The sequence below is a fragment of the Muscardinus avellanarius genome (genome assembly GCF_963383645.1).
Source record: "Muscardinus avellanarius genome assembly, chromosome: X".
NCBI lineage: Eukaryota > Metazoa > Chordata > Mammalia > Rodentia > Gliridae > Muscardinus > Muscardinus avellanarius.
This window is the reverse complement of record NC_137792.1, coordinates 18,564,172-18,585,548: the sequence shown is the minus strand read 5'-3', so window position 1 is coordinate 18,585,548 and position 21,377 is coordinate 18,564,172. Positions and strand designations below refer to the sequence as shown.

General features: G+C 42.5%; 1 protein-coding gene across 3 annotated transcripts in view; it reads right to left on the bottom strand.

Moving 5' to 3' along the window:
• POLA1 (DNA polymerase alpha 1, catalytic subunit) overlaps nucleotides 1–7,751 on the bottom strand; it is a gene marked incomplete at both ends in the record, with an annotated part of 345,550 nt that extends 337,799 nt beyond the window's left edge. For 2 of the 3 annotated variants that reach the window (XM_080718511.1, XM_080718513.1), the window contains 2 exons: nucleotides 1,629–1,753; nucleotides 7,709–7,751. In XM_080718511.1, coding sequence (XP_080574637.1) covers nucleotides 1,629–1,753; nucleotides 7,709–7,751 — 168 coding nt within the window. The remainder of the gene's footprint in view (nucleotides 1–1,628; nucleotides 1,754–7,708) is intronic. The other variant, XM_080718512.1, reaches the window with a different exon arrangement.
• Between the last annotated feature and the right edge of the window lie 13,626 nt (nucleotides 7,752–21,377).

Below are 21,377 nucleotides of genomic sequence, written 5' to 3'. Positions count from 1 at the left end.
TGCTTAATTGCCCAACATGGTAAGGCCATGGTAAACATGCATATTCCAAAGCCAGACTGCCTGGATTCAAATAAAGGACCTAACACTGTAACTTCCTAAACTTCCTATGGCTCAGATATCTCACTTGCAAGAATGTGAATCATGGTATCTAATTTCATATGTACTGGGGTATCTAATTTCATATGTACTGGAAGGATTAAATGAATAAACATACTGGTAAAAGCACTTAGAACAGTACGTGAGCTCAAAAAGTTGATAGTTGTTATTATGTCCTAGTATTAGTTTATCACTTTCGGGCCTTGGCAGTTAAGATACTCAGGGCGTACTAAAGGTAAAGTTAAATAATGATGTGCAGATGATAGCAACTCTGTTTTTTTACCTGCAGGCCATAAACAAATGAGACTAGGGAGAATAATTCTGCCAGGTGTAGTGGCACACACCTCTAAGGCTGAGACCAGAGGATCATGGGTTTGAGACCAGTCTCAGCAACTGGGCAGGATCCTCAGCAACTCAGTGAGTCCTTGCTTCAGAAGAAAAATAAATAAAAAGGGCTGGAAGTGTAGCAGAAGTAGAATTCCCCTGGGTTCAATCCCAATTACTACAAAAAAAAAACCTCTGACTACAAAGTAGGTGCATAGCCAGACTGCTCAAGACTTTAAGAGTTAAGTAAAATCACTTCTCATTCCCCCAAAGAAGTCATAGGACTTACAAGAGATACAGGGTTCTAAATAAGAAAAAATATAGATATAGCTACTTTGATTTTGGAAATTTAAACCCATCTGTAAAGTTCCTTATTGAAACTGTTTTTTGTGGTACTGGGGGTGGAACCCCGGGGCTTTTTTACCTCCAGGCTATACTCCCAGACTTTTTTTATATTTTATTTGGAAACAGGGTCTCACTAAGTTGCTGAGAGCCTCACTAAGTAGCTGAGGCTGGCTTTGAACCTGTGCGATCCTCCTGTCTCAGCCTCCCAAGCGCTGGGATTACAAGCGTGCGCCACCACACCCAGCTTCCTTATTGAAACTTTTAAGGGTCTAGTACTGTCCAAAATCTACACATCTACCTCACGCTCACATCTGTTCATTATTAAGACATTACTATTATAAGAAGCTTGAAGCCAGGCGTGGTGGCGCACGCTTGTAATCCCAGCATTCGGGAGGCTGGAACCAGAGGATCGCGGTTCGCGGACAGCCTCAGCTACTTAGTGAGGCCCTCTGCAACTCAGTGAGACTCGGTTTCAAAATAAAGAATAAAAAAATAGGGCTGAAAGTGTAGCTCAGTGGTCGAATGTTCCTGGGTTCCATCCCCAGACCCGCAAAAAAACAAAAGAAGCTTGAGCCCCATGCAGTGGCACATGCCTGTAATCCCAGCTACTCAGGAAGCTGAGGCAGGCAGGAGGACTGCAAGTTCAAGACCAGCCTGGGCAGCTTAGGCAGATCCTATCTCAAAATAAAAATTACAAAATGGGCTAGGGTATCCTCAGTACCACAAAACGTATCCTCAGTACCACAAAAACACAAGTTTGAAATACATGAATAATTCTAATTGGTGACAAAGCTGACGTAAGACAACCTATGGGGTATGAATTAGATGGTGCATAGGAGAAGAAAGGAAAAATAGTTACTTACTTCATATTTATACTTCTCACCAGCTTTAGACTTTTTCAATCTTTCTAGAGCTTCTTGGCGCCCTTTCTTCGTTTTTTTTTCTCGCCGGGCTCGAGAAGCTACAAAACTCCCTGAATCTGACACAGCTGAAAAAAAAAAAATTTACATGAGAGGTTGTAAAGTTGTCAGCCATCTTCCCTCAAAAATAAAGAATATTTCGGCCGGGCATGGTGGCGCACGCTTGTAATCCCCGCGCTTGGGAGGCAGAGACAGGAGGATCGCGCAGGTTCGAAGCCAGCCGTGCTGGCTTAGGAGACCCTGTTTCCAAAAATAAAATAGGTCTGGGAGTGTAGTCCGGAGATAGACGGGCTTCCAGGAACCCCAGTACCACCAAAAAAATAAATAAATAAAAATAAAGAATATTTCTAGCCAACAACAATTTTTTTTTTCTTTTGGTGGTACTGGTGTTCCTGGAAACTCTTCTACTTCCAGGCTACACTCCCAGACCTATTTTTACATTTTTATTTGGAAACAGGGTCTCCTAAGCCAGCGCGCGCGGCTGGCTTCGAACCTGCGCGATCCTCCTGTCTCCGCCTCCCAAGCGCGGGGATTACAAGCGTGCGCCACCACGGCCAGCTAGCCAACAAAAAAATTTTAATATTACACAAACAGATCATTTTCCTAATATAAAATGATTCACAAATCTCGTAGCCAAATAAGCAGATCCTGTAGCTCTTCAGAAATTTTCTCTAGGACCCAATTACAATAAAAGGCACTATTAATTTTTTTCCACTAAAAAGAGGAAAATCTCACATTTACCTGGTATCCAGAAAGGCATTAGAGAAAAGGAACCAGCTAGCTGGTCCATAAACTTTACATTAAAATGACAGTTCACAAGTAATCCAGTGTGCCATAAAAGGATGACTCATACTCTATTAATCAACACTGAGAAGGCTTTAAGGAACCAGGTGTGGTGGTACATGCTTCTAATTCCAATACTTGGGAGGCTGAGACAGGAGGATCACAGGTTTGAGGATAGCCTTAACAAATATTGAGAATCTCATTAACCTAGTGAGACCCTGTTTCAAAATAAAAATAGTGCTGGGGGTGTAGCTCAGAGGTAAAATGCCCCTGGTTCAACTCCCAGCAACAAAAAAAAAAAAAAAAGAAAAGAAAAAAGAAAAGAAATAGTATATGCTTAACAAAGGTTCAGATAAAATACTTGGAATTTCATGTGAAAACTAGTTTGGAGGCTAGGAAAATTTAACAAAGATGGTTCTGAGATTATTGATTATATCACCGATTTCAAGGCCTTGGTTGACAGTAAAAAGAATCACGATGGTTAAAATGTTTTTCCAAGCCGGGCTTGGTGGCGCACGCTTGTAATCCCCGCGCTTGGGAGGCAGAGACAGGAGGATCGCGCTGGCTTAGGAGACCCTGTTTCCAAATATAAAATGTATAAATAGTTCTGAGAGTGTAGCCCGGAGGTAGAAGGGCTTCCAGGAACCCCAGTACCACCAAAAAAAAAAAAAAAAAAGTTTTTCCAAGAATTATTCAAATGCCAGAGGGCCCCAGTATTCTTACATTCAACTTTTAAACTATGCATGCTTTTGGTGATCACAAGCTGACCATCCCACACACATATTGAAAAGAATCAATAATTAAGAATAATTAACAATCTTAATCCACAGAATTAAGACTTTCATTTACCAACTTATGAATAACCAAATCAAGACGACAGTGCTGCCTGTCAGCTGTAAGTTTAGGCTCAGCAGGACTGCCATCTATATCTGTGAAATTGGGTATTTTATTGTATTTGGTGCTAATTAATTTATTAAAGGAAACGTACTGATAAGAGGCATCTGAAAAGCTCCAACCCCAATGGAACATTCATAACAACATTAAGCTGTTTAACTCAGTTTTTGACTGAATTAGAAGAAACAACCTAAAGAACATGTACCAAATGCTGGCAATAAACTGTTGAAACCATATTTTAAAGGTGAAGTATAGCCGGGCGTGGTGGCGCACGCTTCTAATCTCCCCGCTTGGGAGGCGGAGACAGGAGGATCGTGCAGGTTCGGAGCCAGCCACGCTGGCGTAAGAGACCCTGTTTCCACATAAAATAGTTTAAAAAAAATAGGTCTGGGAGTGTAGCCCGTGGGAGTGTATCCCGGAGGTAGAAGGGCTTCCAGGAACCCCAGTACCATCAAAAATAAAAGGTGAAGTATAATTAGAGAATCTTATTTTTTCTAGCTTTCTGGAAATGGAATCTCTATAACATTTCAGTCTATTGTTTGACTTTCACATTTGACTTTTAAATCCATTTTCAAAAAAGCATTAAGTAAAAATTAAGGAATACAAGTACTTAATGATGACAGTCACAAAATCTTGGGTGTCATTCAAATGATTTAAAAAATCTTGAGCAGGCCTACATAAAAAGGTTTCAGAGATTATTAAACATGACCAATAAGAGTGAAATGCTAGCCTCAGTCTGTTCCCTTCGCAACTCCCTTGACTCCTGACAAAGTCTATGGGTCTTCAAATGGACTCACTACACAGATAATGCTCTTCCACTACACAGGGTACAACTACAGAGCTATCTGTCTTCAAGGGGCTCACAATCAAAGCAAAAGGACCCAAGGCTACCACCATAGTATAAATACCATACCATAATAGAAGAGGTAAGAACACAGTAGGAAAAAAAGGTAGCCATTAATTTTGCCTGAGAAAGCAGAGGTCTAACAGGGGAGGTCTTCAATACAAGCCCAGGATGAACTACACCATCAAAGAGCAGGGCAAAAAGTGGAACAGGCAGACCAAAGGCATGAGCTAAATTTCAAAGGAATGCAAATGCAAGGTGCACTCTGAAACAGAGAAAGGCAGTGTGGAAGATAGACGAACTGAGAAATCAAGGAAAAGCAGGACACTCTAGCTCTGCCATTTGGTGGGTGACATGAAAGCACCCATTAAGCTGTTAAGCAATGACAACTATCCTGTTGTTTTGCGCTGCCCAGGATCTGAAACTGTGAAATTCCCCCTTATATGTCTTGAGGGTTCACAGAGCCTATGTCTTTAAAGTTAGAAAGTCAGGTGTCCTTTCCCGGACACTCTTGGAGGCAGGGATGGTAGGCTCTACCAATTAGAAACACCTACTCAGGCTTCAGATCAGAGCCTAACGTCCCAACAAGAGGGATGGGGGCTTAAAGAGTCTACAAGTAGCAACAGCTCCAGAAGGATTGAGATTATGGAGCAACAGTGCCAGCAAGCTCCTAAGGTACAAGCTATAACATCAAGGACTCGGTCACAGTTGGCAATGACCTCCTTACTGGCCCAGTTTTGTGGCACAATTTTAATCACTGTTTTAGCTAAGGAACCCCGCCCCCAAATGGCTTTCCAGTCCTCCTAGATTTGTACAAATAAAGTATTCTAATAAATTCCTTTTGTGTTTAAGTCAGCTACAGTTGGTTCCTACAGCTTACAACAAAAGACTCTGCCTCAGGGTCCTCACCTGTGAAATGGGGATAACTATGCTTCACAAAGTTAAGTATTAAGTGAGGATGTCTCTCTCACTTTGTACTTAGCAATATAGGAAACAATCATTTGATGTCTGCACATGGCCGGGCGTGGTGGCGCACGCTTGTAATCCCCGCACTTGGGAAGGCTGAGACAGGAGGATCCCACGGGTTCGAAGCCAGCCTCAGTTACTTAGTGAGGCTCTCAGCAACTTAGTGAGACCCTGTTTCCACATAAAATAGAAAACAGGTCTGGGAATAAAGCTCGGAGGTAGAAGGCCTTTGGGTTCCATCCTCAGAACCACACAAACACACACACAAAAAAATAATAATAATAATAATGTTTGCACATGTGTTAAGTGCAATGTAGTCAAACACACATACGCATACATATAACCCACATATGTGTCTAGCTTCAGAAAGAAAAAATAAAGCATAGCAGTTTAAGCCGGGCGTGGTGGCGCACGCTTATAATCCTAGTACATAGGAGGCTGAGACGGGGGATCCGGGTTCGTGGTTAGCCTCGGCTACTTAGTGAGACCCTGTTTCAAAATAAAGAATAAAAAACAGGGCTGGGGTTGTAACTTGGAGGTAAAATGCCCCTGGGTTCAATCCCCAGTACCCCCTAAAAAAGCATGCCAGTTTCCTCAAGTAGAACCCAATATAGCACTGCATATAACTGGATGTTTACCATCTCAACTCCATGAAGACAGAAACCATGCCCATTCTACAATACCAGAACCTGGCAGAATGTCCACCCCGGGTAGTCACATAATAAATGTGTGTTGAATGAACCACTGTACCCACTTTTTTTAATCACTAAACTCTCCTTGATCTCATTTTATACAAGAAACAGCTGTAGGTCTTTCAACTTTTCACTGCCATTGTCAAGGTGCTCCACCTTCTAATACTTTAAGAAAACCAATACCTATCCTTCTAACACTTTAAGAAAAACAATACCTATGTCGGGCATGATGGCGCATGCTTGTAATCCCAGGATTCCAGAGGCTAAGAGCAGAGGATTGTGGTTCGCGGACAGCCTCAGCTAATCAGTGAGACCCTCTGCAACTCAGTGAGGCTCTGTTTCCAAATAAAGAATAAAAAATAGGGCAGGGGGCATAGCTCGGAGGTCGAATGCCCCTGGGTTCCATCCCCAGACCCACACACACACAAAAAAAAAAAAAAACCTAGATTTTTATTTTGGAGATACGCTTCAAATGTTTCATGCAAAGTAAGTCAGCACAAATGAATTAAGTGAAAAAAATCCAGTTATAATAGATTTAAATATTTGGTTCAAAATTACCATCTAGAGTACCTCCATCCTCCCCCAAGGCAGGCAGAGACTAAGAGTAAGAAAATTTCAGTCTATTCTAAAGGAAATATTCCAGTCACAAATTCCCAGCAACTACTTAATCAACACCATGACTTAAGAGGGATCTCAAGATTGCACAGTATCTCCGGAGAGTGATTTCTTGATGTTCACAGATGCCGTACAGCTTTTAGGGTGAAGAAAGGGCTTAGTGGCAAATCACTGATAGAGGACTGCAAAGACTGTTCATGTACTCATCCTACATCCCATTTGTAATCCGGGCTAGTCGACTCTCCAAAATAAATTGTCTTAAAAATGAAAGGGTAAAGAACAAATTGAAATCTGTGATTTACAACTAGGTGAACGCAAAGGAAGCTGATTAGGAAGCAAGTTCTCATTAATGGTGATGTATCTGAGTCAGGAGATGTGATGTCTGGGCTGAGAGACTGAAGCATCTCAAGTTAGAAGTTCACTGAAGTTAAGTCACCCTTTAGCTGAACGCTGTTCAAGAATCAGAAATCAGACAGAGCCATTTGCATTTTTGTATCCTATTTTTGGAAATACAAGATTACCACCGACAAACTGAGTGATATACACGGCATCTGAAATGCTGCTGAACTCGTGCATTTTTTAGGAACTTTACACAAAATGATTAGATTTGAACACTATTCTTATGCAGCACCTGAAGAACTTCCCAGAGAAGACTGAAAGAAAAACTGTTAGAAATCTGTTAATGCCCAAAGTAGAAAGCCATTACCTAGGAAGACAAAATGCACAGCTATCCGGTTACAGCACTTACAGCAGTCTTTGAGTTACAATGTATAACAATTTTTCTGGGACTTCCTAGAAAACTAGCGGCACCTATGTTTTGTCCTAGCCCATAGGAAGAGATCTGGAGTGAGAGTAAACACTTTGTCGGGACAGTGACCTGTCTCCATGAAGTTGTGTCCAGCACGTGAGTGCGACTCACCCCCCCAAAAAAATTCAAAGGCAAAAAAACGTTCATACTCTCAATGACAGAGGTGAGACAGGCTCCCAAACAAAAAGAAAACCCTTTAAGGGATGGGGGAGGGTGCCAAGAGCAAACCGCCTGGCCAGGAAGCCGGGTCCGATCCCAAAAGGCCCCTGCCCTAAACCACCAAGGTCTGAGCCCAAAGAGACCCGCGGGACGAACCGGGAGCACGCCTGCCTCGGAAGAAATCAAAGACCCCGCCACACGCGATCACACTGCGGTCCCCACCCTCCCAACCCAGTGCCGGGGAGGAGAAGTTGTCCCTCACCACTCGCCCTTAGTTCGCAGTCGTCCCCGTGCACAGGAGCCATGGTTCCGAGGTCTCCCGATTCCGCGCCAACCAGCCCAAAACTGGCGCGGGGGCCGAGATAGGCGCCAGCCCGAAAGCCAATCAGCTGCTTGGGAGGCTGCGGACTTCCGCCCGGAAGGCCACTGACGTGCCGCGCCGCGCCGCGCCCCGCCCCCGGCCTTCCCGCGGGCGCGCGTTTGGCGCCCTGTGATGACCCCTTTGGGAAAAATCGGAGCTGAGGCTATGCTGGAGGAGAGCTCGGGAAAGAAGCGGTCGGGCTCGGAAAAGCCGCTTCGCGGAGACTGCGCAGGCGCACGCAAGCTATTGGGAAAAGACTTAGGCGCGAGGGAGTAGGGGCTCTCTGGTTCTCAGAGATAATTTTCCCGGAAAAGAAGCGCGGGCGGGCAGGAAAGTGGGCGTGGTTGGGCTGCCCCCATTTCCCGCGCCGCCGCATCAAAACTGGGAAAACGACTGCCTCCTGGTGCGCACTCTGAATTTTGCCTCAGAGTGTGAACACATTCGCTGTATGGTAATATAAATATATATGCATATATATGTATAAATGTATGTATATATACATATATATATATATATAATCTCACCATTTAAAGGTATATGCACCATCTTAACCAAATGACCAAAAGTAGCATCCTTGATAAGCAGCAGTCTGATCTCCTGTGCTTCCTGATGTGATGCCCTTGGAAAAAAGAACAACATCGCCTATGTGGTCTTACCAAAAAAAAAAAAAAAAAAAAAAACAGTCTAGTCTGAATCTAACATTGAAGAAATAACCAGATGTATACAAAGTATATGATGATCTAGAGATGTAATCAAAATGCTAAACAACTTATAAAACATCTTGTCTGGACTCCTCCAAAATGTTAATGTTATGAAAGACTAAAAGGGCATTGGATTCTTGTGTATAGTACAATGCAGGCAATGTATGAATCTCATTTTTTTTCCAAATAGATATTTACTAAGTAATGCCTCCCACACATTTATAACATTTTTTCTACATTTTGACCACCTGCTTGTTAATCACTTCTTTTTTTAATTCAGTTTTTAATATTGTGTGCATTTGATACCAATGTGTTGTTTTTCATTGCTTTTTTTTTTTTTACAAATTTTCCTCATTTATAAAACTTTTCAGGACATAAAATGCGACTTGTAAATAATTTTGGCTTGGCAAGACCTCATATGCACTGACAGATCACACACTGATCTGATTAAGCATGCCAAACATGCGATTCAACATGTAGATGTATTTCAACTTCTTAATATGATGACAGTTTGGTAATATTTTCTCTAATGAGGATATAAAAATAATTTAATCTGTCCTCTAGTTTGGTCCATCAATGTTTGTTTTTTCATTTCTGGTCTTTCAGCCTCGTAATTTATTTAATATACTAGGATATGATCCCCATGTTGTGATACAAAACACATACTAATTTGCACTTCAATACACTTGGGTGTGTGTGTGTGCATGTGTGTGTAGTACTAGGAGTAGAAATCAGGGACATTTGATCTCTGAGACACACCCCCAGCCATTTTTTATTTTGTTTGTTTTTAATTTGGAAACAGGGTCTTGCTAGGTTGCTGGGAGTCTCACTGTATTGCTGAGGCTATCTTCAAACCTGAGATCCTCCTATTTGGCCTCCCAAGTACTGAGTACATGCTTGCTTTTTGAGGTTAGTGCAGATTTATGCCTAAACTTTCCTTTTAAAACTTTTCAAGAGCTCAGCCAGGCGTGGTGGCGCACGCTTGTAATCCCCGCGCTTGGGAGGCTGAGACAGGAGGATTGCGCAGGTTCGAAGCCAGCCGCACTGGCTTAAGAGACCCTGTTTCCAAATTAAAATATAAAGGAAAATAGGTCTGGGAGTGTAGCCCGGATGTAGAAGGGTTCCATCCCCAGTACCACCCAAAAAAAAATTCTCAAGAGCTGGGAGTGGTAGTGCATGCCTGTAATCCCTGTACTTGGGAGGCTGAGGTAGGAGAATCACAAATTCAAGGCCAGCCCTAGCAACATAAAGAGGCCATGTTTCAAAACAAAAAATAAAAAGGGCTGGGAGTGTAAGTCAGAGGTAGAATGCCCATGGGTTCAATCCGTAGTAGCCATCCCATAAAAGGCCCCAGCAGCTGTCATGTTCCTTTCTGCTATTTAAAGACACACTAAGAAGAGAGCTTCTATGAACTAGAAAGTAGGTCCTCACCCGACACTGACCCTGCCAACACCTTGATCTTGAACTTCCCCACCTCCAAAACTATGAAAAACAAATTTCTGTTGTTTATATACCACTCAGTTTGTGATACTTTGTTACAGCAGCATGAATAAACTGAAACAACTACCCACACACTTTGGGTGACAGGATCTGTAAGACACTTTCATATCAGGCTATGACTTCCGGCCTGACATATTTATGTTACAATTTCTACAAGTAAATCAGCCCAGTGGACATAGGAATATTCCTAGAAACTATACCTACTCCAGGAAATCTATCATATATATATATATATATATATATATATATATATATATATACCTTCAAACCACATAAACAGATGAATCTATGCCTGACCTAAATGAAGCATCAGCTCAGCATCTCCGTAAACAGTAGAATCCCCAGAAGTCTGTGCTCACTCTCCACCACCAGGCAGGAAGTAAATTATCTCAAAGGGACAGATGGAAGTTGTTTTTTTGTTTGTTTTTTTGTTTTGTTTTGGTTTTGTTTGAGGTACTGGGGATTGAACCTAGGGACATTTTACCTCTGAGCCACCCCCACAGTGCTTTTTTGTTTTTATTTATTTTTTTTTGAAAAAGAGTCTTGCAAAGTTGGTTCCATCCTCAGTACCACCAACACCTAAAAGGCATTTAATAAATACCAATCATTGTATTTTTAGTCACTTCATAAGGTTGTTGATATCAATGTAATCAAAAGGATAGGCTAGTCAAATGTTAATGAAACCAAGCGTGCTAGCTGGAAGAAACTTCTGTCGGTCAATACATTTGGTTACAAAATTGCTGGTCTGGAACTTGTAATCCTTCTGTATCAATCCCCCCAAAAACTGGGATTACAAACATACACCACCATGCCCACCTCAGTCAGAGGTTCTTAAGTGCTAATTGTTTTATTCAGGAGAGCCAGGCATGGTGGCCCATGCTTCTAATCCCAGCATTTGGGAGGCTGAGACAGGAGGATTGTGGTTCGCAGGCAGCCTCAACTATTTAGTGAGGCCCTTTGCAACTCAGTGAGATTCTGTTTCAAAATAAAGAATAAGCCGGGCGTGGTGGCGCACGCTTGTAATCCCAGCATTTGGGAGGCTGAGACAGGAGGATGTGGGTTCGCGGACAGCCTCAGCTACTTAGTGAGGCTCTTTGCAACTCTGTGAGACCCTGTTTCAAAATAAAGAATAAAAATAATAGGGCTGGGGGTGTAGAGTTTGGAATATGTTACTCCAAGCCCTTCTGGCATTCATGACTTGGTTTGGGAAGTCTGGAGTGATTCTAATTGGTTTGCCTCTGAATGTCACTTGGCCCTTTGTTTTTGTTGCCTTTAAGATTCTCTGCTTGGCTTCCACAGTGGTCACTTTGACAATTATGTGGCGTGGGGATCCTCTTCTCCGATCCTGTCTAAAGGGAGTTCTATAAGTTTCCTGGACCTGTGTATCGACCTCTTGCTCTATGTTTGGAAAATTTTCTGCTATTACTCCCTTGAAGAGATTGTTGATCCCTTTGGTTTCACTTTCTTTTCCCTCCTCTATTCCAATTATTCTTAGGTTATCTCTCTTAAAATGGGCCCATATTTCTTCAATATCAGATTCCTGCTGTCGGATATTTTTTCCTAGATTAGAAACTATGCGTTCATTTTTAGAATGATCATCTTCTAAGAGCGAGATTCTGTTCTCCATGTGGTCTAAACGGTTGTTTGTGCTTTGAATTGAGGCCTTTACTTCATTAATTGCATCCTTTATCTCTTTTTGGCTCTGAGTTCTTTTCGAAACACCTCTATTATTTATACAGTTATTTTCCTGATTTGATCCTCTAGAAATCTCTGATTTTCTGTTTTATCAGGTTCTGATGTGGGGTTGTGGGCATTCATTGCTCCAGTATTATTCCTCTTTCCCATGATTTTGGAAGTTTGTGCCTTCTCTGGGTTCTTCCCTTGGGTCACTATGACTTCACTTAAGGTGTTCTGGATCTCAAGTCAGTAGTATCTCATACCCCACTACTCCTTTACTGGGTTGTATCACAGAGTCTCCGACCCAGAGAGTCGATAGAGGCTGCTTTAGACTGTGGGGGGTGCCAGGTTGCACGTTCTCCTATGGTGTGATATCTCTGCCACCGCTGCTCCCCCACTAGGTCAAGTCCCAGGGAGTACAGTACTGGGATTTCTCCTCTGTGGCCCGCAATTTGACTCACTGTTCTTAAGTACGCAGATGTAGCTGTAGTGGACTCGGTGAATTCGCTGCTGCTGCCGCCGGTGGCAATATGGCGCCGCTGCTACGCCCTCGGCTGTGAGGCTGGCGTATTTCTTCTTGGTTTTGAGTTCCACTCTGAATCCCTGCAGCGTGTGCTGAGCTCAGCCACTGGGAGCTTTAGATGCTCCCTGCGCGGAGAAATCCTGCCTGGCTGTTCCGCAGCGGCTCACCTCGGCTTGCTGTAGCCATCCAGTGAATTCGCCGCTGCCGCCAGCAGTAAAGCACTGCTGCCGTGTCCTCGGGCATGAGGACGGTGTATCTCCTCTGTGGCTCTGAGCTCTGTTCTCAGTCCGCTTTCTCTCTGGAGCCTGGTGATTTTTTTGTTTCTCTGGTGATGGTGTTTTCTGGCTATGAAAAGCGCTGATTTTGTGGTAATGGAGATTGGTTGTTAGCGGGGCTCTTAAGCCCCACTTTTCTCGGTCGCCATCTTCCCGGAAGTCCCCAACTTGCAATTTCTTGACATACCTACCTCACACGGTTGGTAGGAGGATTGGTATAATAGCTAAAGCACCAACATGCTCCAAAAAATTGGTAACCAAATGTATTGACCGACAGAAGTTTCTTCCAGCCAATACATTATTTCAATTAGATTTCACAATCACTCCTTAGGTAAATATAAACATTTCACTTGGGTGTGGTGGGGCACACTTGTAATCTCAGTACTTGGGAGGCTGAGACAGAAGAATCTCAGGTTTGTGGCCAGCCTCAGCTATTTAGCAAGGCCCTTCACAACTCGGTGAGACCCTGTTTCAAAAAATAAAAAGACTAAAAATAGGGCTGGGGTATAGCTCAGAGGTAGAATGCCCCTGGGTTCCATCCCTAGTACCTCAAAAAAAAAGTGATTTCAGCCGGGCATGGTGATGCATGCCTATAATCCCAGGACTTGGGAGGCTGAGACCGGAGGATTTCAGGTTTGAGACCAGAACATGGTAACATAGCAAGATCCTGTCTCAAAATACAAATTAAGCCAGGTGCAGAGTACACGTCTGTACTCCCAGGACTTGGGAAGCTGAGACAGGAGGAGAGCAGGTTTGAGGGCAGTTTATGGTAACTTAGTGAGATCCTGTTTCAAAATAAAATAGAGCTTAGGGTGTAGCTCAGAGGTAGAATGCCCCGAGTTCAGTTCCCAGTTCACAGAAAATAAAAATTAAATTAAAAATCTTAGTCAGGTGTGGGGGCATACACCTGTAATCCCAGTATTTGGGAGACTGAGACAGGAGGATTGCAGGTTATCAGAAACTTATACCCTCAGTAACTTAGTGAGACTCTATTTCAAAATAAAAACTAATACAGGTCTGGGTAGATGGCTCAGAGGTAGAATACTCTGGCTTCAATCCCCAATACCAAAGGGGAGAAAAATAAAATAAGGATGAGGATGTAGCTTAGAGGTAGAATGCTTCTTGGAACACTGAAAATAGAGTTAGGGAGTTTAAGAAGGAGGCAAGCACCAACCAGGTTATTAACAACGGCTTTAATCAAGAACCTGGCACCTTCAGGGAGTCAGCTGGCTGTGGGGGAAGGGACCTATGAGCCATGTGTCCACAGAGTCGCACGTAGTCCCAGTCGACCGGCTGAGTCACGTGGAAGAGCAGAAGTATCAATGTTTTATAGGCATGACGATTTTCTCGTGACATCTGTAGTCTCGCAACCTCTGGAGTGTGTCTCACGATGTTTGGAGTCTCGAGGCACCTGGATTCTCACATATCTCTGCTTCTGGCTTCCGGGGTTCTGCCTCCTGTCCCTGATGTGGGGAAAGGAGGGACCCGACCTATCACTTCTGTGTTCAGCCTCCAGTACAAAATTTTATTTTTAAATTAAATTTTTTTAATTAAAAAGGGCTGGGGATGTAGCTCAGAGGTAGAACTCCCCTGAGCTCAATGCTCAGTACTACACACAGATATAAAAGTAAATTCAGCTTTGCATGGTGAAACATGCCTATAATCCCAGTACTTGGGAGGTTGAAATGGGAGGATTGCAGGCTGGAGGCCAGCCCCAGCAACTTAGGGAGGCCCTCAGCAACTTAGTGAGACCCTGTTTCAAAATTTTAAAAACAAAATAAAATAGGGCTAGGGATATAAGCTCAAAGGTAGAATGCCCTGGGTTCAATCTCCATTACAAAAAAAAAGATAAATTCAATACTTTTGTTTACTGTTTCAAAAGAAAGAATCAAAAATAATGTTGGGGGTGTAACCCAGAAATAGAATGCCCCTGGGTTCTACAAAAAAGAAAAAAATTTTTTTTTGTTCACTCATCCCTTTTAGACAAAATAATCATTTTGTAAGGTATGGTTTTCTAGATCTGTGAAATTGAGAGGGTAGCGAGACATAGCCATTGATCATCTCACTTCATAACCATTCCATCTCATATCTGTTGGTAACAATTCAGCTTTTGTCTGTGCCCAGAAAAACTGATAGCAACGCAAAAGTGTACCGACTGTGTAGATATAGCATACTGAATATCAAACTAGAATATCAAACGCTGAAGCTAGAGGCTTCCCTTGAAAAGCTCGAAGCCTAACTCCCACAGCTCTAGTGGCTCCCAGAAATAAAATTCTATTTTCTGAGGATGGCCATGAAAATAATTAATTAGCAAACAATAAGAGCAGAGACATCTGCATGTATATCTTAACTAAAGAGCACTAATTAAAGCAAGAATGCAGAGTGAGAATTAATCATCTTTGAGTACCATTTTTATGTAGAGCTAATTATAGCCACCCAGGCCAATGCATCAGTATCCCAGAGAGCAGTGTTAGATCCGTGCCCTCAGCAATTTAACAAAAATTCTTGACCAATGGGCAGATCCTTTGTGATAACTGAGCTACTCTCAGCATAAATATGCAATTGCATTGCAAATAAAACCTGCCTCCAAAGACAAATAACTGGACTAATGCTTCCGAACCTTCTAAACCAGCAGTATAAATTAGCACTTAGAAATGAAAAGCTAGAATTGATCTAAGAAGCATTAAAATCACTGGAACCACCATATGGCACAGTTATACCACTCCTCAGGATCTTTCAAGTCAAAAAAATATAGTGAAGCCGGCCATGATGGCCCACACTTGTAATTCCAGTACTTGGGAGGCTGAGACAGGAGAATCACAGGTTTGCATCCAGCCTCAGCTACTTAGGGAGGCCCTCCTCACTAAGTACAAGATGGTAGAGGCATCCATGCACACATCACTCATTTGGCCCTTCCCCAATTCCTGCCCCATTCCCTCCCCCTCCCTCCTTCTCATGTTTGGCTTAGTGATTGGATAAGGGCTAATTGGGTGATGCACGCATGTATGCCTCCACCATCTTGTACTCCATTAAGATGTATAACTACAATGTACCAATTTAAAAAAATCTCCCTAGCTTCTGCATATTTGGGAGAGCATACAATTTCTTATTTTCTGTGACTGACTAATCTCACGTAGCATAATGTCCTCCAGTTCCATCCATTTCCCTGAAAATGATGTAATTGAGTGTTTTTTTAATGGCTGAGTAAAATTCCATTGTGTACATAACCCACAGTTTTGTAATCCACTCATCTGTTGATGGACATCTTGGCTGGTTCCATAGTTTGGCTATGGTGAATTGTGCAGTTATGAACATAGATACACATGCATTCGTTTGGTAGTTTGTTTTCCTTTCTTTTGGCTAGATACCCAGAAGTGGTATTGCTGGATCAAATGGTAGATTTGTTCCCATTCTTCTGGGGATTCTCCATACTATTTTCCAAAGTGGTATCACTAATTTTCAGTCTCACCAACAATGTATTACATCCAGCCATCATCTGTTGTTGTTTGTGTTTTGAATGATTGCCATTCTAGTTGGAGTTAGGTGAAATCTCAGGGTAGTTTTGATCTGCATCTTTCTGATTGCTAATGATGTTGAGCATTTTTTCACGCATTCATTGGCCATTTGAATTTCTGAAGGTATCATTGTGAATCTTACTAGTATGTATGGGGAGGGTGGAGAGCAGAATGAGATTTGAAGGAAAACTCGCCATGACTCGTGCGCACCTATGACTTCGAACCTCACTATGATATATACATACAATACACCAATAAAAATATTTTTTAAATTACTGAAATGAGCTGCGTGTGGTAGCGCATGCCTGTAATCCCTATACTTGTGAGGCTGAAATGGGAGGATTGTAAGTTCAAGGCCAACCTCAGCAACTTAGTGAGACCCTGTTTCAAAATAAAAAGTAAAATAGGGCTGGAGGTATAGCTTAGAGGTAGAATGCCTCTGAGTTCAATCCCCAGTGTCACACACACACACACACACACACACACACACACACACACACACACTGGAATGAAGAAAGAATTATGAGTTAGAATGGTGATCATATAATTGGTCAGTAGTGAACTGCAGCACAGGATGGCAACATGAGGGCTTCATAATTTATGTCTGATTGATGTTCTACAAAGCAAGTTCTCAACCTTGGCTGCAAATTAGAATCATCTGAGTCAGTTTTCAAACTTCCTATGTTCAGTAGCTCTCTGGATCATGGGTGTGTGTGTGTGTGTGTGTGTGTGTGTGTGTGTATAGTGCTGGGGAATGAACCCAGTGGATTTCTACCCCCAAACTATACCCTCAGCCCTATTTTATTCTTTATTTTTAAACAATCTCACTGAGTTGCTAAGGCTGGCCTCCAACTTCTGATCTTCCTGGCTCAGCCTCCCAAGTACTTGTATTACAGGCATGCACCACCATGTCTCACTTTTCCAGATCATTATACCAGATTTTTTGAGGATGAGATTTCAATGTGCAGCTGAACGTAAGAACAAGTGTTCTAGCCGAGACATTGCTAAACCTTCAGCAGGATGACTGACTTGGGCAAAAAACATCCAGTCAAACAATATGTAGTCACAAGTGCGTAGACTCATTTCTTTCCATGAGGAAAGAGACTCATTTCCCACCTGTTTCTTATAACATTTAGTACTGAAGCTTCCTATACATTAAATGGTATCTGGGTTACCTAAAAGATTTTATTTGAAACCAGCACTAGGTTTATTAGAAATAATGCAAAAGATTCTACCCCTGGTGTTAAGCATCTGTACCAATAGAAATCACAGTCGGACAGCATCTCTGTGGTTTGGGTTTAGGAAATGAAAAATCATGTTTAGTTTGAGCAGCCATCACGTTTACATTATCATATTATCCTCTTCATTCACCTACACTAAAGAAAATTTATATTTTGTTTCCCTTAGTTCTTTTTTTTTTTTTTCTTTTTTGCAGGACTGGGGATGGGACCCACGGTCATTCTGCCTCTGAGCTACACTCCCAGCCCCAATTTTTTTTTTTTTTTTTGGTGATACTGGAGTTCTTGGAAGCCCTTCTACTTCGGGGCTACACTCCCAGAACTATTTTATACTTTTTTATTTTTTGAAACAGGGTCTCTTAAGCCAGCGTGTCTGGCTTCGAACCTGCGATCCTCCTGTCTCCACCTCCCAAGCACGGGGATTACAAGCGTGCACCACCACGCCCGGCTTAGCCGTGTATTCTTGCAGAACTGGGAATTGAACCCAGGAGCATTCTACCTCCAACCTATACCCTCAGCCCTATTTTTTCCTTTATTTTTTATTTTATTATTATTTTTTGTTTTGTTTTGGTGGTACTGGGGTTCCTAGAAACCCTTCTACCTCTGAGCTACACTCCCAGACACCTATTTTTATATTTTTATTGGGAAAGGGGGGTCTCTTAAACCAGGGAGGCTGGCTTCGAACCTGGCCACGAGCCTGTGATCCTCCTGTCTCAGCCTCCCAACTACTGAGATTACAAGTGTGAGCCACCAGCCTGGCTAAGAGTTTTGTTTTATAATCCTTTGCTTTAAAACATCATCCTAGAAAGACAAAAGAAAGTATTTTGTGCAATGGTGGCACACGCCTATAATCCCTGTTCTTGAGAGACTAAGACAGGAGAATCAGAGGTTCACAGCCAACCTCAGCAACTCAGTGAGACACTGTTTCAAAATAACAAATTGAAAGTCGGGCATGGTGGCCCAGGCTTGTAATCCCAGCATTCGGGAGGTGGAGACCGGAGGATTGCTGTTCATGGACAGCCTCAACTACTTAGCAAGGCCCTTCCCAATTCAGTGAGACCCTGTTTTAAAATAAAGTGTAGCCGGGCGTGGTGGCGCACGCTTGTAATCCCTGCGCTTGGGAGGCGGAGACAGGAGGATCGCGCTGGTTCGGAGCCAGCCTCGCTGGCTTGAGACCCTGTTTCCACATAAAAAAGTTAAAAAATAGGTCTGGGAGTGTAGCCCGGAGGTAGAAGGGCTTCCAGGAACCCCAGTACCACCAAAAAAAATAAATAAATAAAGTGTAAAAAGTAGGGCTGGGGGTGTAGCTCGGAGGTACAATGTCTCTGAGTTCCATCCCCAGTATCACACACACACAAAAATAAAATAAATAAAAAATTGAAAATAGGGCTGTGGCTCCTAGGTAGAATGCCCCTAGGTTCAATTTCAATTCCCAGTACCATACACATAAAAACAAAAGAGGGAGAGGGATGCGTGTTCCCTAGTTCCGGTCAGACATACCTAACAAGGTAGATCTGCTGAAAGGTTGTGTGTGCATACATCTGATGTCCTCTGAAACCGTATATAAATTATTCTTAGAGCTCCAACAAAATTAGATCTTGACCAATTTTTACCTTCATTTTCCTCTGTTGACATGAATAATCAATAGTTAAGCTACACTTAAATTTACTGTTATATCTGTACATCTTTCATACATTCCTAAACATTCCTGTCAATGTTGGCTTGTATTTTATTTTATTTTATTTTATTTTCGGTGGCACTGGGGTTCGTGGAAGCCCTTCTACCTCTGGGCTACATTCCCAGACCTATTTTTACATTTTTATTTGGAAACAAGGTCTCCTAAGCCAGCGCGCATGGCTGGCTTTGAACCTGTGTGATCCTCCTGTCTCTGCCTCCCAAGTGCAGGGATTACAAGCGTGCGCCACCATGCCCGGCTCGGCTTGTATTTTATATACTGTAGGCTGCCTTATATTTGTGTATTGGGAGAGGGGGTACTGGGGATCGAACCCAGGGCCATTCTACCTCTGAGCTACATTCTTAGCTTTATTTTATTTATTTATTTATTTATTTATTTATTTATTGTGGCACTGGGGATGAAATCCAGGGATAATCTGCCTCTGAGTTATACCCACAGTGCTATTTAGTTATTTATTTATTTATTGCAGTATTGGGGATGGAACCCAGGGGCATTCTACCTACAAGCTATACACCCAGCCCTATTTTTTAATTCTTTTATTTTGAAACAGGGTCTCCTTGAGTTGCAAAGGGCCTCACTAAGTAGCTGAGGTTGTTCGCAAACCACACGCCTCCTGTCTCGGCCTCCCAAAATACTGGGATTATAAGCATGATTCACCATACCCAGTTTAAAAAAAATTGAAACAGGGTCTTGATAGGTTGCTGAGAGCCCTGCTAAATTGCTGAGGCTAGCACTGAACCTGCAATCCTCCTGTTTCAGCCTTCCTAGTACTGGGATTACAGGTGTGCACCTCCATGCCCAGTTTATTTTTATTTTGAAACAGAGTCTCACAAAGTTACCACACACTGGCCTTGAACCTGTGGTACTCCTGTCTCAGGTTCCCAGGTACTGGGATTACAAGTGTACCACTGTATCCAACCTGACTTCTATTATTTAATTAACTTTTTATTTTGAGATCATTATAAATTCAAATGCAGTTGTACGAAATAATATAGAAAGATCCTATGCATAGGTTACCTATTACATAAATATTTAGTCAAGCAATATGTGGTAACAAATATGTGGACACTTTACCCAATGTCTCCCAAGATGTTAATGGTAACATCTTGTGACTCTATAGTACACCAGGCGTGGTGGTACACGCTTGCAATCCCAGCACTTGGGAGGTTGAGACAGGAGGATTGCACAGGTTGAAAGCCAGCCTCAGCTACTGAGTGAGGCTCTCAGCAACTTAGTGAGATCCTGTTTCCAAATAAAGTATAAAATAGGTCTGGGAGTATAGCCCGGAGGTAGAAAAGCCCCTGAGTTCCACCCCCAGTACCACACACACAAAAAATCTATAGTACTAGATATCCATACCGTCAAAATACAGATGTTAATGGTAACATCTTGCAAAACTGTAGCACTATATCAAACCAGGATATAAACCAGGATATATATATATATTTGGTGGTGGTACTGGGGATGGAACCCTTCTACCTCCAGGCTACACTCCCAGACCTATTTTATATTTTATTTGGAAACAGGGTCTCTTAAGCCAGCGCAGCTGGCTTCAAACCTGCGCGATCCTCCTGTCTCCGCCTCCCAAGCGCGGGGATTATAAGCGGGCACCACCACGCCCGGCACAACCAGGATATTGATATGGTCAATACACAGAACATTCCATTCCTGTCACTGTTTCTCCTGTTGCCTTTATAGTCATACCTGCTTCCTTCTTGTTCTCATCCCTATCTCTAGCCACTGACAACCACTAACCTGTTCTTCATGTTTGTAATTGTATGCATAAGTCATTATACAAACATGTTTCGTTTCTCTTGGGTAAATACTTAGGAGTGGAATTGATAACCCATACAATAAGTATATGTTTAGCTTTGAAATAAAACGCCCAAAGCCACATGTTTGTAATCCCAGTACATAGGCTGAGACAGGTGGAGTGCAGGTTCAAGGCCAGCCCCAGGAAATCAGCAAGATCCCAAGCGATTTAACAAGACCCTGGTTCAAAACAAAAAATAAAATAAAGTTGGAAATGTAGCTCAGAGATAGAATGCCTCTGGGTTCAATCTTCCATACCAAAAAAGTAACTAAAAATAAATTAAAATAAACTGCCAAACTTTTCCAAAGTGGTTGAGCTACTTTATACCCCCACCAACAATGCATGAGAGATTTAGTTGTTCCACAGCCTCAGCTGTACTGTCAGGGTTTTTTTTGTTGTTGTTATTTTCAGTACTGGGGATGGAACCAGGGGCATCCTACCTCCGAGCTACACCACCAGCCCTATTTTTAATTCTTTATTTGAAACAGGGTCTCACTGAGTTGCAAAGGACCTCACTAAGTAGCTGAGGCTGGCTGTGAACTGTGATCCTCTGGTCTCAGACTCCCAAATGCTGGGATTACAAGCGTGCGCCACCACACCCGGCTTGGATGACTGGAATTTAAGACCTCCTT